This window comes from Monodon monoceros, unplaced genomic scaffold (genome assembly GCF_005190385.1).
Source record: "Monodon monoceros isolate NGI ecotype Baffin Bay Population unplaced genomic scaffold, NGI_Narwhal_1 Super_Scaffold_21, whole genome shotgun sequence".
NCBI lineage: Eukaryota > Metazoa > Chordata > Mammalia > Artiodactyla > Monodontidae > Monodon > Monodon monoceros.
Window position 1 is genome coordinate 91,352,279 of NW_021703778.1, and position 23,379 is coordinate 91,375,657.

A 23,379-nucleotide genomic window follows, 5' to 3' on the forward strand; every position below is an offset into this window, starting at 1 on the left:
AGCAACAAAGAGCCAACACAGCCAAAAATTAAAAATAGGTGAAATAAATAAATATTAAAAATATATATATATAAAGAAAATACAGGGAAGACAATGTTGAACCTAAAGGAATGAACGACAAATGGTGTTATTTTAGGTGTGTGGTAGTACTTGGTGGCCTAGGGGAGGGGAGCTTCTTAATCCCTTCGAATTACTTAAACCAGAACTGATGGGGAGAGTGAGGGGACAGGGGATGCTCATTTGAGTTGGGCCCCTTGGACCAGGGAGCGCAATGGGCTGGGCTATAGGTCCTTCTCTACTAATGGGAGGGCCAGAGGGCTACTTGGCTGCCCATCTGTCTGCAGGCAGGCCCAGGCTGGGGTCCCACTGGAGCATAGGGCCCCCTGTGTAGACTCAACCCTCCAGGGAGAAGTCCCTGCCAGTCCGTCTGGGGATGCCGGGGCAGGGCAGGGAGAGGTGCTGGGCAGGGCCAGCTGGCTGCCGGGGCCCTGATCCTCGCCCTCTGAGGGTGGATGGTGAGGGCGGTGGCCACGGCGTTCCTGGCTGGGAGCCCAGAGGAGTCTTTTGTAATCACAACATGATCTCGTGTGCTGGGCGGTGAAGCCGGCAGGGAGAGGCCAGCAGAGGCCCGACTCCGGTGGCTCCAGCTTCCCTCCTGCTCTGGCTCCCCCAGGGCTGCTCTGGAAATCTCTCGGTGCCTGCTGTTGCCATGCACTCGGCTGTGAGTGGCACCTTGCCTTTGGCGGGGGGCTTCTTGGGGCTGAGACATCAGGCGGCCACTCTCTGGGGGCAGCTGGGGGCAGCTGGGCCTGGGAGGAAGAGGGCTGTGCCTATGCCGGTGGGGGGCTGGGCAGGGGCATCTCCTGCAGCCGGAGAAGCAGGGACTCGGGGGTCTCGGTGCTGAGGCACAGCGTGCCCCGGGGTGGCGCCCCGGCTGGGCCTGCCCTCGGAGCTGGCTCTTTCCTGCCCCGACTGACTGTCGGCAGCTCAGGGCCTGGAGAGGCTGGGCCCGTGGGAGTGGCTCTTTCCCACAGGCTGGGCACAGTTTTGGGGTGTGGGGTCCAGGGCCTGGGAGCCGAGGACAGAGCAGGGGCCTCTCTTTTCACCATGGTTCTTGGCCTGGGAGCCAAACAGCACCCCCCTCGACCTCCTGAATACCCTGGCAACTTCCCAGTCACGGCAGGTTCCACTGCCAGAGCCATTTATAACTCCCATTCCAGGCTCTGCTCTGCAGTGGAGCTCCCAGGAGAGCTGGGGGGAGGGGCAGCCACTGCTGGGAGCTGCAGGCCTGGGTATGAGGCCCCGGCCTGAGCCTCAGAGGTGGCAGGAAGATGGGCACAGAGGCCAGCGGGGTGGGGCTGGGGGGCCTTGCATGGGCCATCTCCCCACGTGACCCTCGCTCTGGGTCTGGAGTCTGCTCCTTGGGTGGTAAGAGCATGGTAGAGTGGGTGAATGTGAAAGTCGAAGAGCTGGTAAGGGATGGGCCCAGCAGTCAGGAGCTTGGGCCCCCTGGCCTCTGCAGGGGCCTCATGGGGCCGAGTCCCCAGTGAGCAGGCAGGAGGAGAAGGATGCAGAGCTGGACAGGAGGATCGTTGCCCTTCGCAAGAAGAACCAGGCCTTACTGCGCAGGTACCAGGTGAGTGGGCTGTGATGGGCTGGGAGGACTGACTGGGTTGGCACTCCCTGTCCGATCTGCAGACCCTGAATGGTTGTCTCTCCCTGCAGGCTCTGGGCCTGGGACCAGGGTTAGGTTGGGTGCGTTCCATCTCAGGGGCTCTGTGAGGGTCCTGGGGACTCTGTGATGTAGTGCCTCTGCCCCCTGGTGTCCCACTGGTATCTCTCTGTGTAGGCCTGTCGACATCTGTGTCTCTGTGCACTTGGGGGGCCATGGCCTGTGCTGACCCCGGGCCCTCCCACAGGAGATCCAGGAAGACCGTCGGCAGGCGGAGCAGGGGGGCATGGCTGGGACCACGCCGGAGCTCCTCCGTCCTGACGGCCTCACTGTCACCATCAGCCAGGTTCCTGGAGTAAGACCCACCCGGCAGACAGGGTGGGGTGGCAAGGAGGTGGAGGCCCAGCCCGTGCCAGGGGAGCACAGCTGTCCCCGCTCCTCTGCTTCTCCCGCTTACATTCTGGGGCATACCTACCAGCTCCCAACCTCATGCAGCCCAGGCCACTGCTGGCCCCCATCCCCAAAGGGCCACAGCTGAAAGGTGACCAGATAGAAGCCTCTTCATGCCCTTTTCCAGCCCCAGATCTCTGCACCCGTACCCCCAAGCACAGGCCGCTCGTAAACCCCAAACCCCAGGGGCACAGAGACGTTGGGGCTGAATGCCAGGAACAGCGTCTGAGGGACAGAGCCTCATTGTCTGAGTGTTTTGGATTTCCCAGCTCAGAGATGATGGGCCACTGTGGAGTCTTGGGGCCCTGGGTGGCCCCAGGCCCGGATAACCTAATGCCACTGGTATGTGAACGCCTCGCAGCGTCAGCTCCTCTGTGGGCATTCCAGGGAGGGCCAGGGCTGGAACCCAGCCTGGGGAACCACCCAAAGGGCCCAAGCCCCAGCTTCTGTCCAGTGCTGTCTATGTGGCGTGACGGCACGGCCCCTCATTCTGCAGGGGAAGCGGGTGGTCAGCCGGCACTGGGCAAGGAGCGCCCTTGGACCTGGAGCAGCCAATGAGATGCTTGAGGATGAGGAGGCAGAGGCCCACGCGGGCGCCTTCCGCTTGGGGGAGCGGGTGGAGCTGGCTGTGATCATGGAAAACAAAGCCGAGGTGAGCAGTGCTGGTGGGGGGAGCCGGGTGCCAGGAAGGCAGCCTCTTCTTCTCTGGCTCTGCCACACTGCCCATCCGCACCTTCCCCAGGCCAAGCGGATCGTAAGTGAGAAGCCCACCAGAGCAAGGAGCCAGGGGGCAGAAGGGTCACCTGGAGGGGGCTTGGGCCGGAGCCCCTCCATGCAGATGGCCATCAGCTCAGATCCTGCCCGGAAGGTAGCTCTTCAAGAGGGGCTGGGGACATGAATGTGGTGGTCCCCTTTCGGGGGAGGAATAGAAGCTGAGTCACATATGTCCCCCTTTGCGAGGACGTGGCCCAGGCAGGACCTGTAAGAATTTCCCACTCCTTCTTCCTTTCTCTGGCCAGTCTCCAAGTTGGGTGGGTCTTGCAGTGAGAGACAGTGTAAGCCAGAGGTGTGACCTAGCCCCTTACCCTACCTGGACATCTGGTAGCAAGGTGGGGGGGTCTGGAGGTCTGTCAGGAGGGTGTAAGAGACTGGCCATGTGCCAGGTGTGACCTCTAGGTGGCAGCAGCCCCTAGTCTTGGCTCTCGCTCACAGCGGCTGGGTGCCTCTCCACCCTGCCTGCACCTGACCACACACCTCAGCGACAACTCTGTGGATAGATGCTGTTATTATCCCCATTTTACAGATGAGGAAATGACACACAGAGAGGTTAAGTAACTTGCCCAAAAGACACCACTAATGCGTGGATGGAAACCGTGCCTATAGCAAACAACATGTTAGAGATGGAATGGATCTAATTTTTTTGGTGGGGGGACCTCAAGACCTTGAGAGAGGAAGGGGTTAGTAGACTCTGGATCCCCATTCCAAGCTCAGGGGTCTTTCTGTTTCGACCCCGTGGTGTTTTGTGTCTTCTCCCTGCAGGGTGTCCGGGAGCCCCAGAGTCCAGGCCTGGTCCCAGGCCCAGCTCCCCGCCGGCCAGTGGGGGGGGCCCCCGGAGGTGGGCTGGGACTATGCCCAGTGGAAGCAGGAACGAGAGCAGATCGACCTGGCCCGCCTGGCGCGGCACAGAGATGCACAGGGTGACTGGCGCCGCCCGTGGGACCTGGACAAGGCCAAGCCCACGTGGGTGGCAGGGCTGGGCCCCCTGCTGGGTCGACATGCTTGCAGGGCTGAGTCGGGCTAACTGTGGGTGTCTCTTGGAGGGCTGCTGGGACCCTCCCCAGGGTGGTGAGGCTCTGCCTGACCCTCTGTTCGGACCCTGGGCTCAGGGCTGTGTGTGGGCACTGCGTTTCCCACCTTTCTCGGGCCTACCCTCTCCATGCTGTCCTTGGTTCCGTGGCTGGGCTTGGGGCTGGGACTGGGGCAGGAGGTGTCAGCCCACCAGCAGCCTTGCAGCCTCTGTGCTCCCTGCCAGCAGCCCACCTGACTCCCTCTCTCTGCAACGCAGGCCACAGGACTCCAGCAAGCCTTGGGAAGAGGGCCTGGCCAGGGTGGGCAGCACGAGGGGTGAGCCAACACCCACCCTTCCTGGATTTTTTCACCCCTTGCCCCCGCTTCCTCTCTGTTCCCTGTCTCTTGGTTTACCACTTAGTTTCAGAGCTGGAAGGAAGCATGGAAGGACATCTTCCTTCCTCTCCCTCCCTATCAGAGGAGGGCACCACTTCCCATCCTCCAAACCCACAGCCCCTGTCCTGGATTCTGACCCCAGAAGGTCTGGGGAGAAGGGCTCACCAGGAAGTCAGCGCTGGAGTCCTTTTGAGGTGTTGGTCCCTTGTGGGCAGCAGCTGCCCCTCGCCTGTCATAGGAACAGAACTCTGCGTCGCTGGCCCCTCACTTTACACACAAGGGAGCTTGAGGCTGGAGAGGCTCTGCCGGTCACCTAGTCAGGAGTGACACAGCGAGCACAGGGACGCAGCTCCCCTGACCCCCAGGCCAGGGCTCTTTTTTGGGAGCCAGAACACTCATAGCTGGCGGCTTCCTGGTCCCGAAAGAACTGATGTTCCTGCTTTGGGTCTTTTGTGACGCCCACCCTTTCCCCATTTCCTTTTTCCACTTAGGCCCCAGGGGCCACCGAAAGCTACAGCCCCCACCGTTTCCCCCTGATGGCAAAGGTGAGTTGGGACAGGAGGAGGAGCAGGTCCCATGGGCTGGTGAAGGAGCTGGGCTGCTATGGACCTCTTCTCTCTTGATTTGTGGACCATCTCTTGCAGGCGGTACTACTCGGGGTGGGCAACCCAGCAGACCTTTGGTGGCGCTGGCCACGCACAGCAAAGCTCGGGGGATAGAGAGGCTGACTGGCAGGGCCCGCAGGTAACATGTGGCAGGGAGCGAAATCGAGGGAGGCATCAGGGCTCCCTGATTTCCTGGCCCTCCCCTGCCCCTGGGAGGTCAGGCCCAGCACTGGCCCAGGTGCCTGCTCCAGCCCCCCCCCCCCGGGCCTCTGCCTCTTGGCTGACTGCTGCCTTGTGGCAGGTTAATGAGATGCGGGGAGAGGCCATCAGCAAAGGCAGCAGCAGCAAGAGCCTGGTGTCCAGGGAGGCTGGTGGTAATTACAGCAGTTACCTCCCCTGGGAAGTCAGGCGCGCCTTTCCTAGGCAGCGCAGGCCAGGACACGCACGGAGCCCCCACAGAACTCAAGGTGCTGCAGGCTTGGCCATAAACAGCAGCTGGGGACTTGCAACGGGGCTACGGTGGGCGGTGTTCAGAGGAAGTGGCTGGGTTTGGGGAGGAAGTTTGGGCTGGAAGGGAAGCATCCTGGAGCCTCGTTCTGGCTCTGAGGTTCCTCTGAGACCCTTGGGCTCTCGCTCCTCCCTGGAGGACATGGGCTGCTGGCTATGGAGCAGGTGACGTGAAGTGGGATGGGTAGTAGTGGGGCCTGCCATGTTCTGTGTTTCTGCAGGTGGGAAATGAAGGGAGGCAAGGAGGAGCTGGAGAGCCAGGAGGTGGGTACTTGGGCATAGGATGGGGCGGGATAGGGGCATGAGCCCTGAATTCACCAACCAGCAGAGCCGACCTCTTGTTGTCAGGGAAGCCCAAGCACCAGAAGGACTCCAGATGAGAAGGAACATGCGCAGACTCCGAGCAGGATGGAGCCGGGCGGACCCATGAGTGTCCCAGCAACCAGCCCAGCTCCAGCATCAGCATCACCAGAGGAGCCAAAAGGGGAGTCAGGAGCTTCGACAGCCAGTCCTGAGCCTGGCTCTCCACGAAACACGGACTTGCTTCCCCTCGACCTCTCTCTAGGATGTGCCAGTAGCCCTGGGCCTGGGGAGAGCACGTGTGTGCTCAGTCCAAGGCCTGGGACCCAGGAGAGCCCTGTGTCCTGGCTGGAGGGTCACGAGCAGCCCCTGGGGTGGACCGAGCCCCAGGCTGAGCCAGAAGCCCAGACTTGTTCTGGGCCCCCAAAAGAGGCAGGGCCCCTGGAACCCAGAGAAGACAGGCCTGGCAAGGCTGGGGCCCAGCAGGTCCTGGCACCTCGAAGCAGACCCCCCAGAGGAGGCAGCCAAAGGGCGAGGGGCACAGGAGGTATGAGGCGCAGGACAGGGGGTCCTGCCCCTGCAAGAAGATGCTGAGCAAAGCTCTCGGGGGCAGGGGGCCGGACTGGGGAGGGGAGGAAGGAAGACACGGTCAAAAATCTTTGAGCTCTGGGCACGCGCTGGCTGGTGGCTGTGGCAGCCTGGCTGAGCAGTTTGGCAGACTCTCCAGTGGAGTGACACTGTGAAGGCAACGAGCCAACCCCTGCACCTCACGGGCACCCCCCTGTGCATGTGTGTGCTCTCACCAGCAGGTAGAGCCCCTGGCGTATCCCCATGCCACACCTGGTCTGTGAGGCTGGCAAGCCCTGCCCCAAGCCTACTGCTGCCCAGGCCACAAGCTCCCTGACCGTGGCGAGATGACAAGGCTTGGAAGCACTCAGCACCTGGCTCTCCTGGCTCCCATCACCCTCAGGGCCTGGCCTCCCTCTCCGGCTGCCGGCTCCTGGCTCCTCAGGTACAGACAGCCTCAGCAGCTGGCATGGCCAGCCCAGGCTTGGGCCCTTTCCTACTCCCCTGCCTCGCACCCAGGTGAATTACAGTCCAACACTCACAGGATGGCCAACCTGGGGATCTCACAATCATCTGGCAGCCTCCTGCCTTTCTCTGGGCCTCAGCATCCTGGAAGAGGAGGCTGAGGCCCAGAGAAAGGGAGGCCACAGCCAGCAGGGACAGAGCTGGGGACAGAAGAGTAGAGCTCAGGTCTCTGTGAAAGGAAGGGTCTCTGGAGAGTCTCTGAAATGGGGCGGGGCGGGGGGAGGAAGGAGGGGCCAGCTTCCTCTCCCCACAGCAGGCGCAGGAGCCCACCGTCAGGGACCTCGTCCCCCACCCCCAGGTCAGACATGGAGTGCGCCCTGAACGGGGGCAGAGGGAGCCTGCCACCCAGGGCCATTTCCTGCCATCTCCAGCTTCCTCCTCCCACCGCCTCCCTGCACAGTGTCATGCCAGAGCAAGGTCTCAGGCAGTGACCCAAGAGGCAGAGAAACAGCGACTCCAGCTAAGTATGACATCAGGACTTGTCTTTCCTACTTAGTCTCCTTTCCCGTCCCTCCCCTGAGGCCCACGTCTCCGCACAAGCTGTGGCTTCCTCTCAATTCAACAAACATTTCCTGAGCACCCACTACCAGCAATGCAGCTGGTGGGCGACGGAGACTTTGCCAGCAAGAGGGAGGGAAGAAACCCCTGCATCTGGCAGACCCAGGCTGCGCAGCAGGAGCTGTTCTTGGCTGTAGGTGCCCGACAGGGGCTGGGGATGGTAGTAGGAGCCCAGAGGGAACCATCCCACCGCTGCTCGCAAAGGCAGGCGCGTCTCCCTTTCTCATCGTGTGTACCCTTTGCCCCCAGTCCCCTGCTTGGATCTCCCCACGTGGCTCTGCCACGGTTGTTCCTCTCTGCTGAGGGTCCTGGGCCTCACCAGCCTCTCTGGGCTCTCTAGGGAGTGCCCGGCTCATCCCCAGCATCTCTCCACTGTCAGTGAGGCCTAAACTGTGGCTCAACTGTGTGAAGGCTGGGCTTCCTCACTGGCTCTTGCTCCGCTCTCCACCCCCTCTATTGAGGAAGCATGAGGAGGGGGTGTCTTTTTGGCAGATCAGATTGTTTAGAGCAGTGCCTCTCATACATTAAGGTGCAGAGTAATGCAGATTCTAACTCGGGAGGTCTGGGCTGGGCCCGGGAACTTGCATTTCTACTAGGCTCCAAGTGCTGCCTCTGCTGCTGCTTCCTGGACCACAGTGTGAGAGTAAGGGTTTGGACTAGAGTGTATGGAGGGCTAGGGGCAAAGACAGACTCTAGACTCTAAGGGCTGGCTGCTGGCTCTGTAGGGGATGGAGGCAGGCTGCCCCTGCCCGGTGGGAGCTTCCTGGCCTCAGAGTTGGGTGGGACACTGACGCACTGGGTAGATGCTTGAGAGTGGGTGGTGTCAACTTCCTGTAGTGGGGAGTGAGAAAGCTGGTTGGGAACGGGATGAGGTGAAGGGGGTTGGAAGAGGTGAGGACTGATCAGAGGAATTTTGGAAAGGCTTGGGAACATTCTGTGCCTAAGGGAAGAAGACCCCTGTGAGATATGAAAAGGCAAGGGTGAAAGAGTCCAAGCTCAAGCTTTTCTTTTGCCTTCCAGTCACATGTGCGTGGCTTTGGAACATGGCACTGGCTCTGGAACTCACGACTCCCAAAGGATGGAGCTGGGGTAGAGCAGGTTCGGGCAGCCTCGAATTCAGATGTCTCCCAAAAAACTGTGATCCAGAATTTGAATTCTAAGATTCACAAACTTCCCCCAGCCCCCAGTGGCCCCAAGTGTACAGATGTGCCTTCATTGAAGGGTCTGTGCCAAGGCATGTTTGACTATGGGATGGGGATGTAGAACTTGGGCAGAGCTCTGGTTGAGGCCTCACAGCAAGACCTAAGCAGGAGAGGAAGCTGGACAAAAGGGCTATGGAGAAATAGGGCTTCTCTCCCTTCTGGATGTTAGGAGAAAGGGATGTCATGGGAATGAGTCACTAGGGCTTGGGGAGAATGGAGTCTGGCACAGGACGTCTTCATTGCAGGAGGACTGTAGTGCAAGGCAAGCATCACCGAACTTTTCTCAAAAAAGGGGAGCCCTTCTTCAGGAACAATGAACCAGCAGCTCTGGGGGCCACCCCTCCTGCTCTAGGATGGGACCAGCTAAGGAACAGGAGGGAAGCGTAGACATCCCTCCACAAAGCTCGGGACCATGGAAGGCTGCTCTGTTTCCTTCTGGCTCCTTTGGTTAAAGGCCTGGCTGGGAGCCTTCTTCTTGGATTCCCTTCTCTCCAACCAACAGACAAGACTGCTCCTCAAAGGTGGGAAGTTCTTCATGGGACACGGCTTCAGGAGCCCAGGCACAGAGCTGGAGGAACTGACAAGGGAGAGTGCAGTGGGTAGTAGGGAGCCAGCAGGGAGATGACAGCTTTACCTAAGGCCTCAAAACAAGGAGGGCAGAAGAGGTGGAAAGCATCTCTGTCCTGGCCCATATCCCCTTACAGGGGGGAGCAGCAGACCACATTGTGTAAGGGAGGTATCCTGGGGATGATAGGCAGCATGGTTGAGGGGAACAAACACGGGCCTTGGAATCTGAGAAACTGAATCTGAATCCTAGGTCTGCCACCTGCTAGCTGGATGACTCTGGTCAATTTTAACATCTAAAAGCCTCAGTTTTCTTGCCTGCAAAATGGAGCTAGTAATACCTATGATGAAGGGTTGTTAAGAAGAAGATGAGAATATGCAAAATATACCTGGCATACCACAGGCACTCTATTCACAGTAGCACACAGAAGGCACTCAGTAAATATCTGTCAAATAAATAAAGTAGCTATTTGTTGTGATCTCCGTCTACTTGGTTTTCTATCTTTTCCACCGTCTTCTCTTTTAGTCTCATGGTCACTGGAGTCAATACACTCTCAGGAAAACAGGGATGGATTGTAAATGTTACCCAGCCTTCTAGGACAGTGAGCTGCTTTTAATCCCCCGGGGTAGTCTGGTTGAGTTGAAAGCATCACGAAGTGACTCTGCTCTTACAGGGAATGTTCTCTGCCCTCATCCACCCATTGGATCACAAGGATATCCTAAGCATTTCCCCCTGACTTTGCACACTGCCTCTTGCAGCTCAGAGTGTTTCCTCTTTTCTTCTGTTTACATCATAGCAATCTCAGGAACTCACTCCCCAGACACAAACTCCTTTGTGGAGTTTGCTCCATGCCTCCCAAAGTTTTATCAGCCAAAGGAGCAGCATGCCGGTATTTTCTTATAATCAAGAGATGGGTAATTGGGGATCCCTGGCAGCAGGGGCTCCCCAGCTATCTAAAAAGTCCCAAGTTTGGAAGGTTTGACCACCAGTCAGCTCCAGCCCCAAACCCTAGCCTCAGGGACAGGAATAACAGGAAAAGATGGCACTGGACCCTGAAAAGAAAAAAGGAAATGGCAAAAATCCCACTTTGGCCATGTCTTCTTATTTGGGGGCTAAATCAGGGGGGGTCAAGGGAATAGGAGAAACTAAAGGCACCGCTTCACTTCTGCCTCCTAAGTCATTTATCAGTGTCCACAGACCCCGCAAGCGTCTCTTCCTGAGTGAGGGATATCAGGGCTTACGAGGAAGAGCTGACACAGGGTGACCACAGCCCCACCAAGGGGGAGAAGGCGAGGCTGGGGAAGGCAATGAGAGAAGCCGCGTAAGGCACAGACCAAGGCTGCTTTCTCTCAGCAAGTCTGCCGGCCTACATCACGGCCTCCCATTAAGCATCCACTTGACGCCGGGGAAGTGAAATAGCACAGACCTGGCACCAGAAAGGACAAATGTGGCACCCACTGCTCCTTTTAAGGACTGGCTGGAGGAGCTGCAGGCCCCAAGGCAGGAGGTGATGCAAACACATCAGTACCTTTGTGGGAGGGGGAGGGAGGACTCTTTCAGGCCTGCCTCCTTTTTTTTTTTTTTTTTTTCCCGGTATGCGGGCCTCTCACTGCTGTGGCCTCTCCCGTTGCGGAGCACAGGCTCCGGACGCGCAGGCCCAACGGCCATGGCTCACAGGCCCAGCCGCTCCGCGGCACTCGGGATCCTCCCAGACCGGGGCACGAACCCGTGTCCCCTGCATCGGCAGGCAGACTCTCAACCACTGCGCCACCAGGGAAGCCCCATTGTTGGTTATTCTTGAAGGTTGCAGGAGAGCTTGCCCAGGAGAGCTTGTTAAGAAGGAGGCAGGGGATTCCCTGGTGGCGCAGTGGTTGAGAGTCCGCCTGCCGATGCAGGGGACACGGGTTCGTGCCCCGGTCCGGGAAGATCCCACATGCCGCGGAGCGGCTGGGCCCTTGAGCCATGGCCGTTGGGCCTGCGCGTCCGGAGCCTGTGCTCCGCAACGGGAGAGGCCACAGCAGTGAGAGGCCCGCATACCGGAAAAAAAAAAAAAAAAAAGGAATAACCAACAATGAAGGCTTTTTAAACTCTAGGGACACAGTGTTTCCTCTTCCCTCAGCAGGGCAGCTGGCTTCAACCAAGAAAGAGGGTCAAAAGTCACCTTTGGATAACCATCTGTTCAAACCGTAATACCCTAACCCCAAGTTACTGAATCAGAGGGAAAGGCTGGGCCAGTGCTTTTCACATTCCAGCGCGCATCCGACACCGGCAAGGCTGGTTAACACAGTGCGGAGCTCCTCCTCCTGAACTTCTCATTCGGTCGGTATGGGATGGGGCCTCAGACATGGCGTTTCTAACAAGTTCCCAGGTCATGCTGATGCTGATGGTCTGGGCACTGGTGTAATGTTTACTCCCTGCCCCTTCACGTTTCTTTCCATGCATCATTTTTGCCCAAAGGGACAGTCCCTCCCTTGAAAATATATTAATTACCTCATGTGAATATACTGTACTTTTATTCCCAAGATCTCGAAGCCCTGTCACACCTATTAGCTCCATTTGCTCTCATGAATTCCCATTTGGTTAGGAGGAAAGAGAGAGGTCACGGGCAATAACCCATGCCATCGTTGAGTCCGTAGGCTGCCTGTCTTCCAGTTCGGGGGTCCCTCCGAAGAGCACACTGCCTCCCCAACCCAGATCCTCGTGATATGTGAGCTGCCTACAGCTCAGAGACTGGCTGCTGTGACTCAGCACTGCCCAGACTACTAGCAGGGAGCTGAAGGGACAGGTGGCCTCCAGGACAAGGTGGGAGGAGACCTCAACTCATCCTCTGAACATGGAGGTAGCAGAGAGAGGTAGAGGTAAAAGGAAATCCTTGGTAACCAGCAACTGCTTTTTTGGACAAGTTGGTTTGGGGACTTTTGAGGCTCACTTCATATACTGTAGGCAATAAATAAATAGTTCTTGAAATAATGGTAGTGGTTTATGGAAAATGTTCTAAGGAAGGTTACAATCTTACTGCTGATGAGCTGATGAGCTATTGTAAAAACAGATTACTGAAGTTAAGGAAACAGGAAAAGTAACAAGGGTAGATTCTTGTTGGCATGACTGTAAATTCCTTGAGGGCAAGAACTGTATGGTAATTTTCTGGTCCCATAGGAGCAGCTTAACAAATGTTTATAGAATGGAATGCGGCACAGGGAAGCTGGTTTGGCTCTGGTGCTCCTTACTGACCAGGTGGCTCAAGGACACTGTGTGCCACTGGGAGCCACGGCTGCTTCTGCGCTTAGGACAGACAGCCTGGTAGAGTCTGGGAGTGTGGTTAAAAAAAAGATTTCGTCTTTGTATTTTTAAATTAGCTACTGGAGGGAACAAAGAGCATAACACAGGTTTTCTGGCAGCAGAAACCTACATGTTATGTCAGCAAGTAAAACAGATGCGACCCAAAAACTGTTGATAGAGCAGATATTTTTATAGCTCAAATTGGCCACAGGGCCAGGACAAAGGAGACAATGAATGGGTTACATATTCTCTGTTGCCTCCTTGAAGCACCACATGGAATACAGCTGTGGACTCCTGGCGCCTGGCAAGAACAGGCAGGCCAAGCCCAAGCCCCGCAACCTGGCAGTGAAGAAACCGCAGCCAGAACGGCCAGTGCAGCTGTGATCTAGCAATTCACCTCCCTGAACCAAGATTCTCGCCTGTGGCTACACAAGTGGATCATGACAGTGACACCATGATGACTCTAGGGCCAATGCTATCCAACGCAGTGATAAACCAGGTGATCAACAGTGCCAGGCACTAAGCTTTGTGCTGGTCCTCTGAAACGAGCAAGGCCACTGTGGTCCCTCCCTCCACCCAGGGAGAACAACAAAATGTACAGCTGTGGCCCTTTTGTTACTGCATTGCAATTCCAGAAATACCACCATTCTCTGCAGACAGGAAAGGGAGGGCAATTATTATCCCTTTTAAATAGCTGTGGTAGCCCTAAAGCTGGGGACCTGACCTTTCAGTTCCCCTTAAAGAAACATGTAGAAACAAGTAGATGCTCTCCACTCAGCATTTCAAAACAGGATATAAATACTCAACGAAAGAACACACTATCTTAGGATTCCCTAGTGAAAACCAAAAAACAAGGTAGACAGAAAAAATTCCAAAGCTGTGGTATCATATGTGTAGAAATCTCGAGCTGTTAGGAAGAAAAATATTTCTTATGCCGGAAACTTCACAGAAACACTTCCTCAGCACAGTGGGGGAAAGAAATGATACCCACACAAGCCCAGTCTAAATGGCTTAGCAAACTCCTCACCCCTCACCCTCCAGAACTACGGTTTCAAAAGAGGATTATTTCATCAAATGCAGGCTGTTGAGAAATAAACGCACACAGTCACTTCTAACATAAACACCTTGAAATGATTCAGGTAGTCCCAGTGCAAAGCAGTTAAAGGAAAATAATCCCCCTTTACCCAGACCTCTCCTTCCCAGCTCAAAACCTGATGGACAATTTTGCAGCTAATTTCTAACCCTTGAAAATAAAGCTATTCCAACCACTGCTCCCTGCCACCAGGCCCTGTTCCGGTGGAACAGTGACCTTCGCACTGGCCAGCAGGTTCCTGCTGCACACACACACTGCTGTATGTGCCCAACGTGTGAAGCCGTGTGCAACTGCAGAAGCCACATGTCTCCGTCTACAGAAAGGAGGGGCTGGCTTGAAGAACTTTGGAAACTCACTCCCCTTCTGCTCTGCCTTACCAAGCCCTCTCACAGAAAGCCATTGTGTAGGCTCAAGAGGGAAATAAAAGAAGGGTGGACTTTTTCCATGCTCCCCTGCAGACCACAAGGTGATGGAAAAGCACAGCAGCCACCCCCCAACAGCTCCTGAGAAGTACAGGCCTCAGGGGGCCCCACCGACACTGGCTTCTCACTTGGGTTCGCACTGGGCAACATTGTCTAATAATGAGCTGAGCTCAATTGCTTGCTGTGTATTTTGCAGCACAACTAATCCCTTATATTTGTGCTTTCCACCCACATGTCTTTTATTGTTTGCTCTAGGGAAGAAAAAGCCTCACCTTTGAAGCAACCTACACCTTCTCTCTGCCCTGTGGCTCTCTCACCTCCTCCACTGTAGACAAAGCTCTGTCCAACCACTGCAGACACATCCACTTGTCTCCCCCAGTATTAGCACTTCTTGGGCTTTCTGGGGGCCAGTGGTTTAAAGGCGAGAACAGCGATGCTATATGGCGGCTGACCCTCACCTCAGCTCAGCTCTCAGCCAGCTCAATGTTTATAATAATTCTCAATCTGCATGCTTACTGGTCCCTCAGCTCCCTCAGCTGGGCAGCTGCTCAGAGTCCTTTAAAGGCAGAACTTTTCCCAACCGTTTTAGGGTTGGCAAAAGGTAGCTGAGCTAGCTATCACTGTTCTTCCAACCCCGTGATTGCTTCCCGAATAAGATGGATTCCTGCCACCCTTCAATTTGGTCAAACCATCAGGCACAGAGAACGTTAGAGCAATTGCTCTTTCCTCTTACACCTTATTCATTACCACCCGTCCACCACACCTTAGACTATTACCTCTACTCCTTCCCCAAGAAGCATGAAAAGAGAAATGGTCGACTTACACAGGCTGACGTAGAGTTCTTAGAATGTATTTTTGTTCACCTGAAAAATAAAACTTTTAAAAAATATACAGGACTTTTTGAGTACAGGTGTATCTTAAATGGCTGGATTATAAATAATGTCTCTGGTCACACTCACAGCTAGAGCTGGAGCTAATGTCCCAATTCCAGTGAAGGCGTTAGAGCCAGGAGGCCAGCAGCTGGGCCCACGAGTGGTTTCTCTAGACCCTGATCCATCCCAACGTAGATTAAACAGTCCAGAATGCAGGGGTCAGGATGGGGACAGGGGATTGGACTCCCAGATGTTCTCTTGCAAGTTCAAAGGATTCTTGGAATAAGAGATCGATTTACAAATTATTAAAATATAGGACTAAAAATTCACACAGTAAATATAAATTACAGGCTATTATTTAAGTTATAAAGTGGCATTTTATGTTTCTTCCCCCAGGCCCTCACCAAAAATTTAAAAAGGCCTCAGGGCTTCCTAATGGCTGAAGTGCTCAGAAATCTCCTTCAACCAAGACACCTTGGGGGTGCAACCAGCCTGCCCCTATAGGCTATGATAGCTCAGCTGCTATTACCTTGCCCACACCAGGACATGGCTTAAAGCAAGGCTGCTGTCCTGTAAACTTGGATCAGAGCTAACTGGAGTGTAAGCCAGAAAACAGGAGAGACAAATTGTTTCAGGACTCAGGTGGATAAGTTGTTGTTGTTGTCATTGTTTTAAAGTGCCTCATTTCCCAAAAAGGAAACACGAAAGGGTTTGATATCTTGTCACTACCCACACTCAACTGCCTAAAAGCAAGTGGCGGAAGGAAACGGAATCCAAATTGAGGATGTATAATTCTTGCTGCCCCAGAGCTAGCTCTACATATGTCATTTCACTCGATGTTTCTCATCTCAATAAAAGTATAGGCTGCATATAAGTAGAGCTTATCAGGAGAGGTAAAGACAAGCCAATTTAACCTTTCTATGGCTGGTCTATTATCTGGCTATCCAAACACAATCCGGAGGTTGAAGCCCACCTTTCGGCCTTGTGCGTTCCACAGTACAACTCATAACCAGAGGGTGTGCTCAAAGCTCTGGTTTCACAACGGATTTCGTCCTAATCACAGGGCTACACTGCCACTACAGGCTCAGGGAAGAGGGAAGGTGAAGGTGATTACTGGAACAAGACCAGATCTTAAAGAGCAGGGGAAAAAAAAAAAAACAAAAAACACTTGTGAGCCACTCTACTTACAAAAGCTTGCTCTTCCTAAAAGAACTCTGTGAGAAGGCCAAGGCTTCGTGAAGCACAGAGGCATTGCTTTTTCCCTTCCTTCTTCCCTGGCCCATATCCAGATACTTAGGGCTGCAACAGAAAGCCTCTTAGGTGGGGGCACTAAGGTGGGAAGAGGAGAGCAGGGGATCAGTACATTCCCCACCCTCCCTGAACTCCTTCTACTTCTCCAAAGGTTTTCCATTGTACTTTCAACAAGTTTAAGAATGATTATACTTTTGTCTTGTCTAACCCTAATGTGTCATAAATCTATCTTTCTGAAACAGGAGGGGGGAAAGGGGAAAGAGTGGGTAATGAAAAAAGCGTTTGTGCCCTTCTGGCTAGCTGCACTTTGGGGGCCAGCAAATAGCCCTTGCTTAGCCCCATCCATCAGTCAGTAGCTACCCAGGGTGTAGGAGGATACATGTAGTTATATGTAATTATAGCTTCTAGTGCATATGTCAACAACTATATACAGGGATCTATAAATTAAATGCATCTGTGGCCACTGCAACTAGGTTGACGTACCTGAGCTCCACTACTTTTGGTGCCCTCCTCCTTGCGAGAGCTTCGGCTTATTAAAGAAGAGCCCCTACAGCTCCCTCCTTCCCCTGAGTCTTGGGGGAAAGCCCGAGTCACCCCTCCACGTAAGATACCGAAGAGCTAGCGGCGCAGAAGGGTTCGGTGCTGGGATCTCCCCCCCGCTCCCCCCATCCCCCTTATGGCTCAGGGCCCTGGCGCAGCACGGTCCTAGGAAGACAAAACACCAAACCCCCGGAGAATCGTGGTCCCTTGGCTGAAGATCCGACTTCAGGCCCCTCGCCTCTGCGGCGAGCGCGCGATCGTCGGGGGAAGGGAGGCGTTCACTCCCGTGGGGGTCACTCCCGCGGGCTCCCCGCCCGGTCCTGCTGCAAAGTCCTGCCTCCGGGCTTGGGGAGGATGGTTTCCGGCCACCCCTGGCACGGAGGGGTTCAACGACTCCCGGGCGCCGCCGCCGCTTCCTTCTCGTCCTCCTCGGCCCCCTGCGGCTGCTCCAGCGGCCCGGCCAGGGGTCTGTCGGCAGAAGGCTCAGGAGACACGGGCCGCGCCGCCTGCAGCGGGGGCGCGTCGCGCGGCGCCTCGCGGCGGGACGACCCCGTGGTGTTGGGCCCCGCCGCAGCCGCCGCCCCTGAAGTCCCGGACGGGCCGGTGGCGTTGGAGCCGCCGGGGGGCGGGCCGGCGGCTCCTCCCGAGGTCCCGGCGCCCACCGGCTGCCAGATGAGGCTGTAGTAGACGGCGAGCACGATGGCGGCCAGCGACACCGAGAGCACGTAAGCGAACACGGTGGCGAGTCGAACCCACTTCTTGTTGGTCTTGGCCGCCATCTTCGCCTTCTTGTCCCCGGTGTAGGTGGCCGGCTTGCCCCGCTCGGCCGGGGCCGCGTCGCGCTCCTTCATGGGAGGGCCCCGGCCTTTGCCCCGGTGCTCCACGGCCCCGGCTGGAGGGGGCCTGGCGGCCTGCAAGGACTGGGCAAGGGGCGGCCCGGTGCCCACGGTTCCCGGCCACTCGGCTCTCCGCCGCCGCTCCTCACGCCGCCAGCCCGCAGCCCGCCACCGTGTCGCTGCAGCCGCCGCCGGGGCCTGGACCAGTCACCGCCGCCAGCGCCGCCGCCGCCGCCGGCCCGTCAGCTGCTTCCCCGCCGCCGCCACAGCCACAGCCGCCACAGTCGCCCGGCTCCGAGTCCCCATCCGCCGCCGCCGCCGCCTGCCCGGCCGCCGGCCGCCCGGTCTCCAGTGGCCGCGCGGACAGCGCTCTCTTCTCCTGCCCGGCTCCCCCGCCTCTCGCACCGGCAACAAGGGGCGGGAGAGGGCGCTGCTGGGGGCTGCCTCTTAAAAGGGCGACGGCGGGGTCCGGAAGTACCGCACGGGGAGGCGGTCTGCAGGCGGGCGCCGCGAGCCCCGCCGGGACGCCCCGTTAAGAGAGAGTTAACGGAGGCTGGCTCTTAAAAGGGCAACGTCGCCGCAGCCCCTTACGGGCTGGCGCGGCGACGGTGGGAGCCCGGGGCGCTTCTTTAAAAGGGGAACGGCGTCGTTTGGGGCGGAGTGGTGAACTGGAATGGGGGCGGGGAGGGGCGGTCGGAGCGCAGAGCTGTCAACTCTGGCGCCTCCCCTCTGTGTCCAGACTGTCCGAAGTGACAGGTGGTATAGCAGCAACGGCTTCCGCTCCCAGGCCCCAGGCCTCAGTTTACCCCCAGAAGTGGGAGTGATTTCACGTTGGTGCTCTCGACTCGCGTCCCGTTCCACGTACCCGCCGGGCGGGGCTTTCAGACCCCTTTACACCTAGCGAGTCTGGACCATGTCGTCTGGCGTAGGCAGCCAAGGAAGCTGGAGCGTGCACTGTGGTTACAGCTGGTCGCGCCCTTTCCCAGCCCTCACCTGCCACCCGCCGCCGGATCCCGCCTGGGCTTCAGGCTCTCCCGATTCTCTGTCCTCGGAGATCCCCGAGTCGGCTGCCCAGACCTTCCAGAGCTTTCGGGACAGTACAAGTGCTGAGCTGTTTCTCCTCCCACCTTAGTCCTGAAGTTTGCAACAGGTCCCAGGTCCCGCTTTGGGGGGATTCCGACTCCCGGGTCTGGGCTTGATTCATGGACTCAAGAGGCTGCCCTTGAACCGGTGGAGCGGCTTACAGTACAGGGCTTTTGCCTTCTCTGATCCTCTCCGGGTCTCAGAGCCTGGGCGGCTGTTGCCCTGCCATCCTTCCCAAGTGAGGCTTGTCATCCCTCGTTTAGGTGCTGACGAACTCCTCCAAGCTCGGACTCTCAGTAGCCGCTTACCCTGTGCCTTCCCTCTCCTTCAGCCCTCCTCTCTTTTGGCTTCTCTCCTCCCCATTCCCTGTCTATGAGGTTTTTGAGAATTTCTGGTTCTCTCATCCTTGAGTTCTACTTCCTGTGTTCCCACAGCTGGGTGTGTGGACCTCCTGGGTATCTCAGTGGGTGTGGGAGACTGCCTTGGTGGGGGGGGGGGGGGGGCCCAAATAGGTCGGGCCTAATTGGGTTCTGTGGGCAAACCACCCCTCCTGACTCCTGGCTTCAGACTCTGTGGGGCTGGACCATCTCTGCCTTTTCCATTTCCCCTCCTCCACAGGAACTCTTAGCTTCCAGACACCATGCCCCCTGATGAAGAAGCCCCACCCCATCACTGCTGCCCTGCCTCCCCCACTGCACAGAAGTCAAGTGGCTACCAGAGCTGAGTGTGTTGATCAGGGCTGGAACTCCAGGCCCATAGCCCAGCCCCTGACTCCTGAAGCTCAGGTGCGAGTCTGCCACTAGCAATGGCCAACTGGATGCTTATTTCCAAGAACAGGCTGCCTTTTTACTTTCTGAGAGATTTTAAGGACATTGAAAGTTTGGAGTGCTTATTGCCTTCTGGAGGCTGATGGGGAAAAGACAACCACTCCTTCCCCAACCTGCTGCCAGGGTGGCCAGAGCCCGTCTAGCAGGGCGACCTGTTAAGTCAAAATCCCTGAATTGCCTCTGGATGTTGAACTCTCTCTCCACCTTACTCTCTGGCCTTCCTGGCAGGACCGATCATACCAGCTGTACCAAGGTGAATTATTCTTAAAAGATTCCAGGTGAGGCCAACCCAAAGCCTCCTTCCATCTGCTTCCTTGAATGCACTCTGAATTTCTTCTGTTGCAAATTAAACTTCTTTCTTCTTGCTTGGCTCCCAGCGGAGTAGGAAAACAGCCTGTCACTTTTTTCCATACTGAAGAATAGATATACTTGAAGCCCCTATTCAATTCCTCTCACCCTATTCTTCTCTAAACTAAACAGTGCCAGATTCTTTAACCTGTCATCAATAAGCCGTATTTATTATCTGGATTTACATAGTGTCTTTTACCCTAGGAACTCAAAATGCTTTCAGATATAATTGAGGCTGATCTCCCTGGTGCCTGAGCCATTAAGAAACCATTAGTGTATTCCTGTTGCAGGCAACTAAACGGCCCCCTGGTGGCCTGAAAGTGAATATGCTTCTCTAAGTGCCTCTCCGGGACTAAGGGTAGGCAGAGTCAGAGCAGAGAATCAAGGCAGCTTGGGGATAGAATGGGCCCAAAAGGTCCTCTTTTGTAAATACCCTCATGGACCCTAGAACCTTCCCCACAGCATCCCTATGGAGCACTCTCCAGCGTTAGCTAAAAGACCCTCCATGTTGGTGTACGTTATTGTCTGCTTCCTAAGGCAGCCCTTTCAGGCTTCGGAAAGTTCTGACCAATCGTAACAGCAGCAGTTCTGACCAATTGTAACAGCATCCACACCTTTATTATGTGCTAGGCACCACGCTAAGCACTTACATTCCTTGTCTCATTTGTCTTACAACAATCTATCAGGTAGTTACTATTTATCTTCGTTTTAGAGATGAAGAAATTGCCTCAAAAAAGTTCAGTAGGGCTTCCCTGGTGGCGCAGTGGTTGAGAGTCCGCCTGCCGATGCAGGGGACGCGGGTTCGTGCCCTGGTCCGTGCCCACATGCCGCGGAGCGGCTAGGCCCGTGAGCCATGGCCCTTGAGGCCGTGCGTCCGGAGCCTGTGCTCCGCAACGGGAGAGGCCACACAGTGAGAGGCCCGCATACCGCAAAAAAAAAAAAAGAGTTCAGTAACTTGCCCAAGGTCACATAGCTAGATAGAATTCAAACCTGAGTCTTTATGACTCTAGAGCATTAGATACCGATCCCTGTTCTACTTTGCCTCACTGGCAGAGCTGAACTTTGTCTCTGTAGTGGATATTGGGAATACCACGCACATCACCCTCAGAATGGAGGCTCTCATTCCTCTAGCTGCTAGGAATGTTGGCTACTAATGGCTCACAGCTTGCCACTGTCCCTGGGAATTGCCCTCAGGCACCAAAGGAAGCTGTAACTCTCTCTTGGCCTACAAGACCAATAAATAGGGCCAAGTTGCAACAAAACCCAGCCAGAGATGTGCAGGGTTCCTGCTAGGGAAGGAGGAGGGCTCTATGCCCAAGGAGCTGCGGAAGTAGCCAGTATGTACTAGCAGGAGCAGGAGAGGATGTATTGGCTGGATCGAGGGGGAGGTGAATACTAAGTTGAATGAGGGGGAGTTTATTGATATGGGAACACTCTCCCATGAAACAGGATTTAACATCCTGACAAGGATCCTGGGAGACAGGCTCACCAAGTGAAATGGAAATGCCAGAAGTACCATGGCAGAAGATGGAAGAAGGGTTCAAAAAGCTCAGAGAAGTGGGCATGCTCTAGTGGGTATTCTATGTAAGATCAGAAACCCACTTAAGTTCTGCAGGAGGGCCCAGAGGATACTCTGGTTATCAAAGCAAAGAGGAGTGCATTGGTGAGAAGCTGAGTTTTGGCTGTCCTACGCAGGCCAGGGCTGACAGCAAGAGGCCAAAACAGAACTGGCTCCCTAATAGCGATGGGGATGTTAGGACTGCAAAATGATAGAAGCCAGAGATTGGCACAGTATTGTAATAAGCAGCAAGCCGCAGTGTCAGTGGGAGGGTCCTGACAATAGAGCTATGCAGATGGTTAAAAGGTCATAGCACCTCTGGGGCAAATTAGTGGGAAGAGTGCCTTTTTTTTCACATTTTTGCAAGTCACTTAAATGTGGCTTTATAGACAACAGCTGGATCCTCATATCTGCTTTGGTTGGCAATATGTTGTTTTGGTTAAAATATGTGAAGAAAATCCAGCCTCATGAATATATGTATTAACAGTTGGAAAAGAGAGGAGCATTTTAATAGACTTTTCAGCTAACTGTGGGCATTTTCCTTTGATACTACACCAAAATTCAACAAGGAGTATTTTCTTAAATGGTAGTTGTAATGTAGAATATGAAACTATGTCAGTGAACTTTTTGTACTCAATCATATTAAAGTCTATTGATCTACCTTGCATTCTGAACGGCTCTTCTACCTATGCATGATTTTGTAACATCCTTTGGTCATTTGGAAAATATTGGTTCATTGAATTATACAGATCTTTCAAATATTGATACAACTCATTATACAATACTAAAAATCATATTTGTTAGTATCATCAGGAAAAGTTTTAAGTATTGGGAATCTGTCAAGTTCATGATAGTGCATACAAGTTTCCTAAAATTCTAATTTTCATTTGAAAGCTCAAATTGTATCATTGGCAAAAAATACCATCAGTTGCTTTCCTCAAAGTCACAGGCCTACTTGGTTTGAATCTGAGAAAATACCTCCCAGATAACCAAGTCTGAATGACTATAGTTTACCTGTCAGTTATTTTGTCGAGTGAAAAAAATGGCTAGTTTAGCTCATACTCAATTGTACAATTGCTTTTTCTTGAGAGAACCATTATATTTCTGGGTGCAGTACGGTACTTTCTAATTAATTACAGAGAATATTAAAAAGACATGTTTTTAAGGGTTATGATTTAATAAAATTTAACAAATTTAAAATTCTGTTAAATTCATTAAGGACATTCTTAAGTGAGACTGACTCTTCACTTTCTTCCTCCCTCCCTCCCTCCCTCCCTTTCTTCCTTCCTTCCTTCCTACCTTCCTGCCTTCCTGCCTTCCTTCCTTCCCCTTTCCTCCCTCCCTCCGTCCTGTCTTTCTTTTTCCTTCCTTCTTTTTTTACAATGAACTACCAGAACAGTTTAGTGCCACTGCCTTGGTTTGATAAGGTGCCAGAAATTTTATCCAACATTGTGTTTGCACCATCAGTGCAAATGTCAACACAGTTTAAAAGGCATATAATGTCTTAGTATTATTATGCAAATATTTTGACCTTGTGAAATACCTGAAATGGTCTCAGGGCCCCCCAGCGATCTGCAGACCACACACAGAATTGCTGAGCTGTACAATGAAAAGAAATCAGGAATGAAAGATCAGGAGGTTGGTGACAGTTGCTCCAATAAAAAGTCACGATGCCTTGTCTGGTTTCCAGACCTGACTCAATTTTCAGATCTAGAACACTTTTTTTTTTTTAATTTACTTACTTTATTTTTATTTATTTTTGGCTGCGTTGGGTCTTTATTGCTGTGCATGGGCTTTCTCTAGTTGCAGCGAGTGGGGGCTACTCTTTTTTTTTTTTTTTTTTTTGCGGTACGCGGGCCTCTCACTGCTGTGGCCTCTCCCGTTGCGGAGCACAGGCTCCGGACGCGCAGGCTCAGCGGCCATGGCTCACGGGCCCAGCCGCTCCGCGGCATGTGGGATCTTCCCGAACCGGGGCACGAACCCTGCATCAGCAGGCGGACTCTCAACCACTGCGCCACCGGGGAAGCCCTGGGGGCTACTCTTCATTGCGGTGCGCTGGCTTCTCATTATGGTGGCTTCTCTTGCTGTGGAGCACGGGCTCTAGGCACATGGGCTTCAGCAGTTGTGGCATGCAG

At 54.7% G+C, this 23,379-nt stretch overlaps 2 protein-coding genes across 6 annotated transcripts; one reads left to right on the forward strand and one right to left on the reverse strand.

Annotated features, from left to right (window-relative positions):
- The first annotated feature begins 599 nt into the window (after positions 1 to 599).
- On the forward strand, positions 600 to 9,612 carry CCDC9B (coiled-coil domain containing 9B). 5 transcript variants are annotated; one of them, XM_029239357.1, is made up of 12 exons: positions 600 to 721; positions 1,523 to 1,636; positions 1,920 to 2,027; positions 2,392 to 2,464; positions 2,619 to 2,774; positions 2,865 to 2,990; positions 3,662 to 3,819; positions 4,188 to 4,246; positions 4,798 to 4,851; positions 4,951 to 5,050; positions 5,640 to 5,682; positions 5,767 to 9,612. In XM_029239357.1, the coding sequence occupies exons 2-12, from the start codon at positions 1,569 to 1,571 to the stop codon at positions 6,310 to 6,312; spliced, it is 1,491 nt and encodes a 496-aa protein (XP_029095190.1). In that variant the 5' UTR covers positions 600 to 721; positions 1,523 to 1,568; the 3' UTR covers positions 6,313 to 9,612. The 5 variants fall into 5 exon arrangements, with proteins under 5 accessions (XP_029095190.1, XP_029095192.1, XP_029095194.1 ...); XM_029239359.1 differs by having other exon boundaries at positions 1,920 to 2,018; XM_029239358.1 differs by lacking the exon at positions 600 to 721 and adding an exon at positions 1,360 to 1,428.
- A 2,508-nt stretch (positions 9,613 to 12,120) lies between these two features.
- INAFM2 (InaF motif containing 2) lies at positions 12,121 to 17,750 on the reverse strand. Its single transcript, XM_029239757.1, has one exon. The coding sequence runs from the start codon at positions 17,441 to 17,443 to the stop codon at positions 16,979 to 16,981; it is 465 nt and encodes a 154-aa protein (XP_029095590.1). The 5' UTR covers positions 17,444 to 17,750; the 3' UTR covers positions 12,121 to 16,978.
- Positions 17,751 to 23,379: the final 5,629 nt, after the last annotated feature.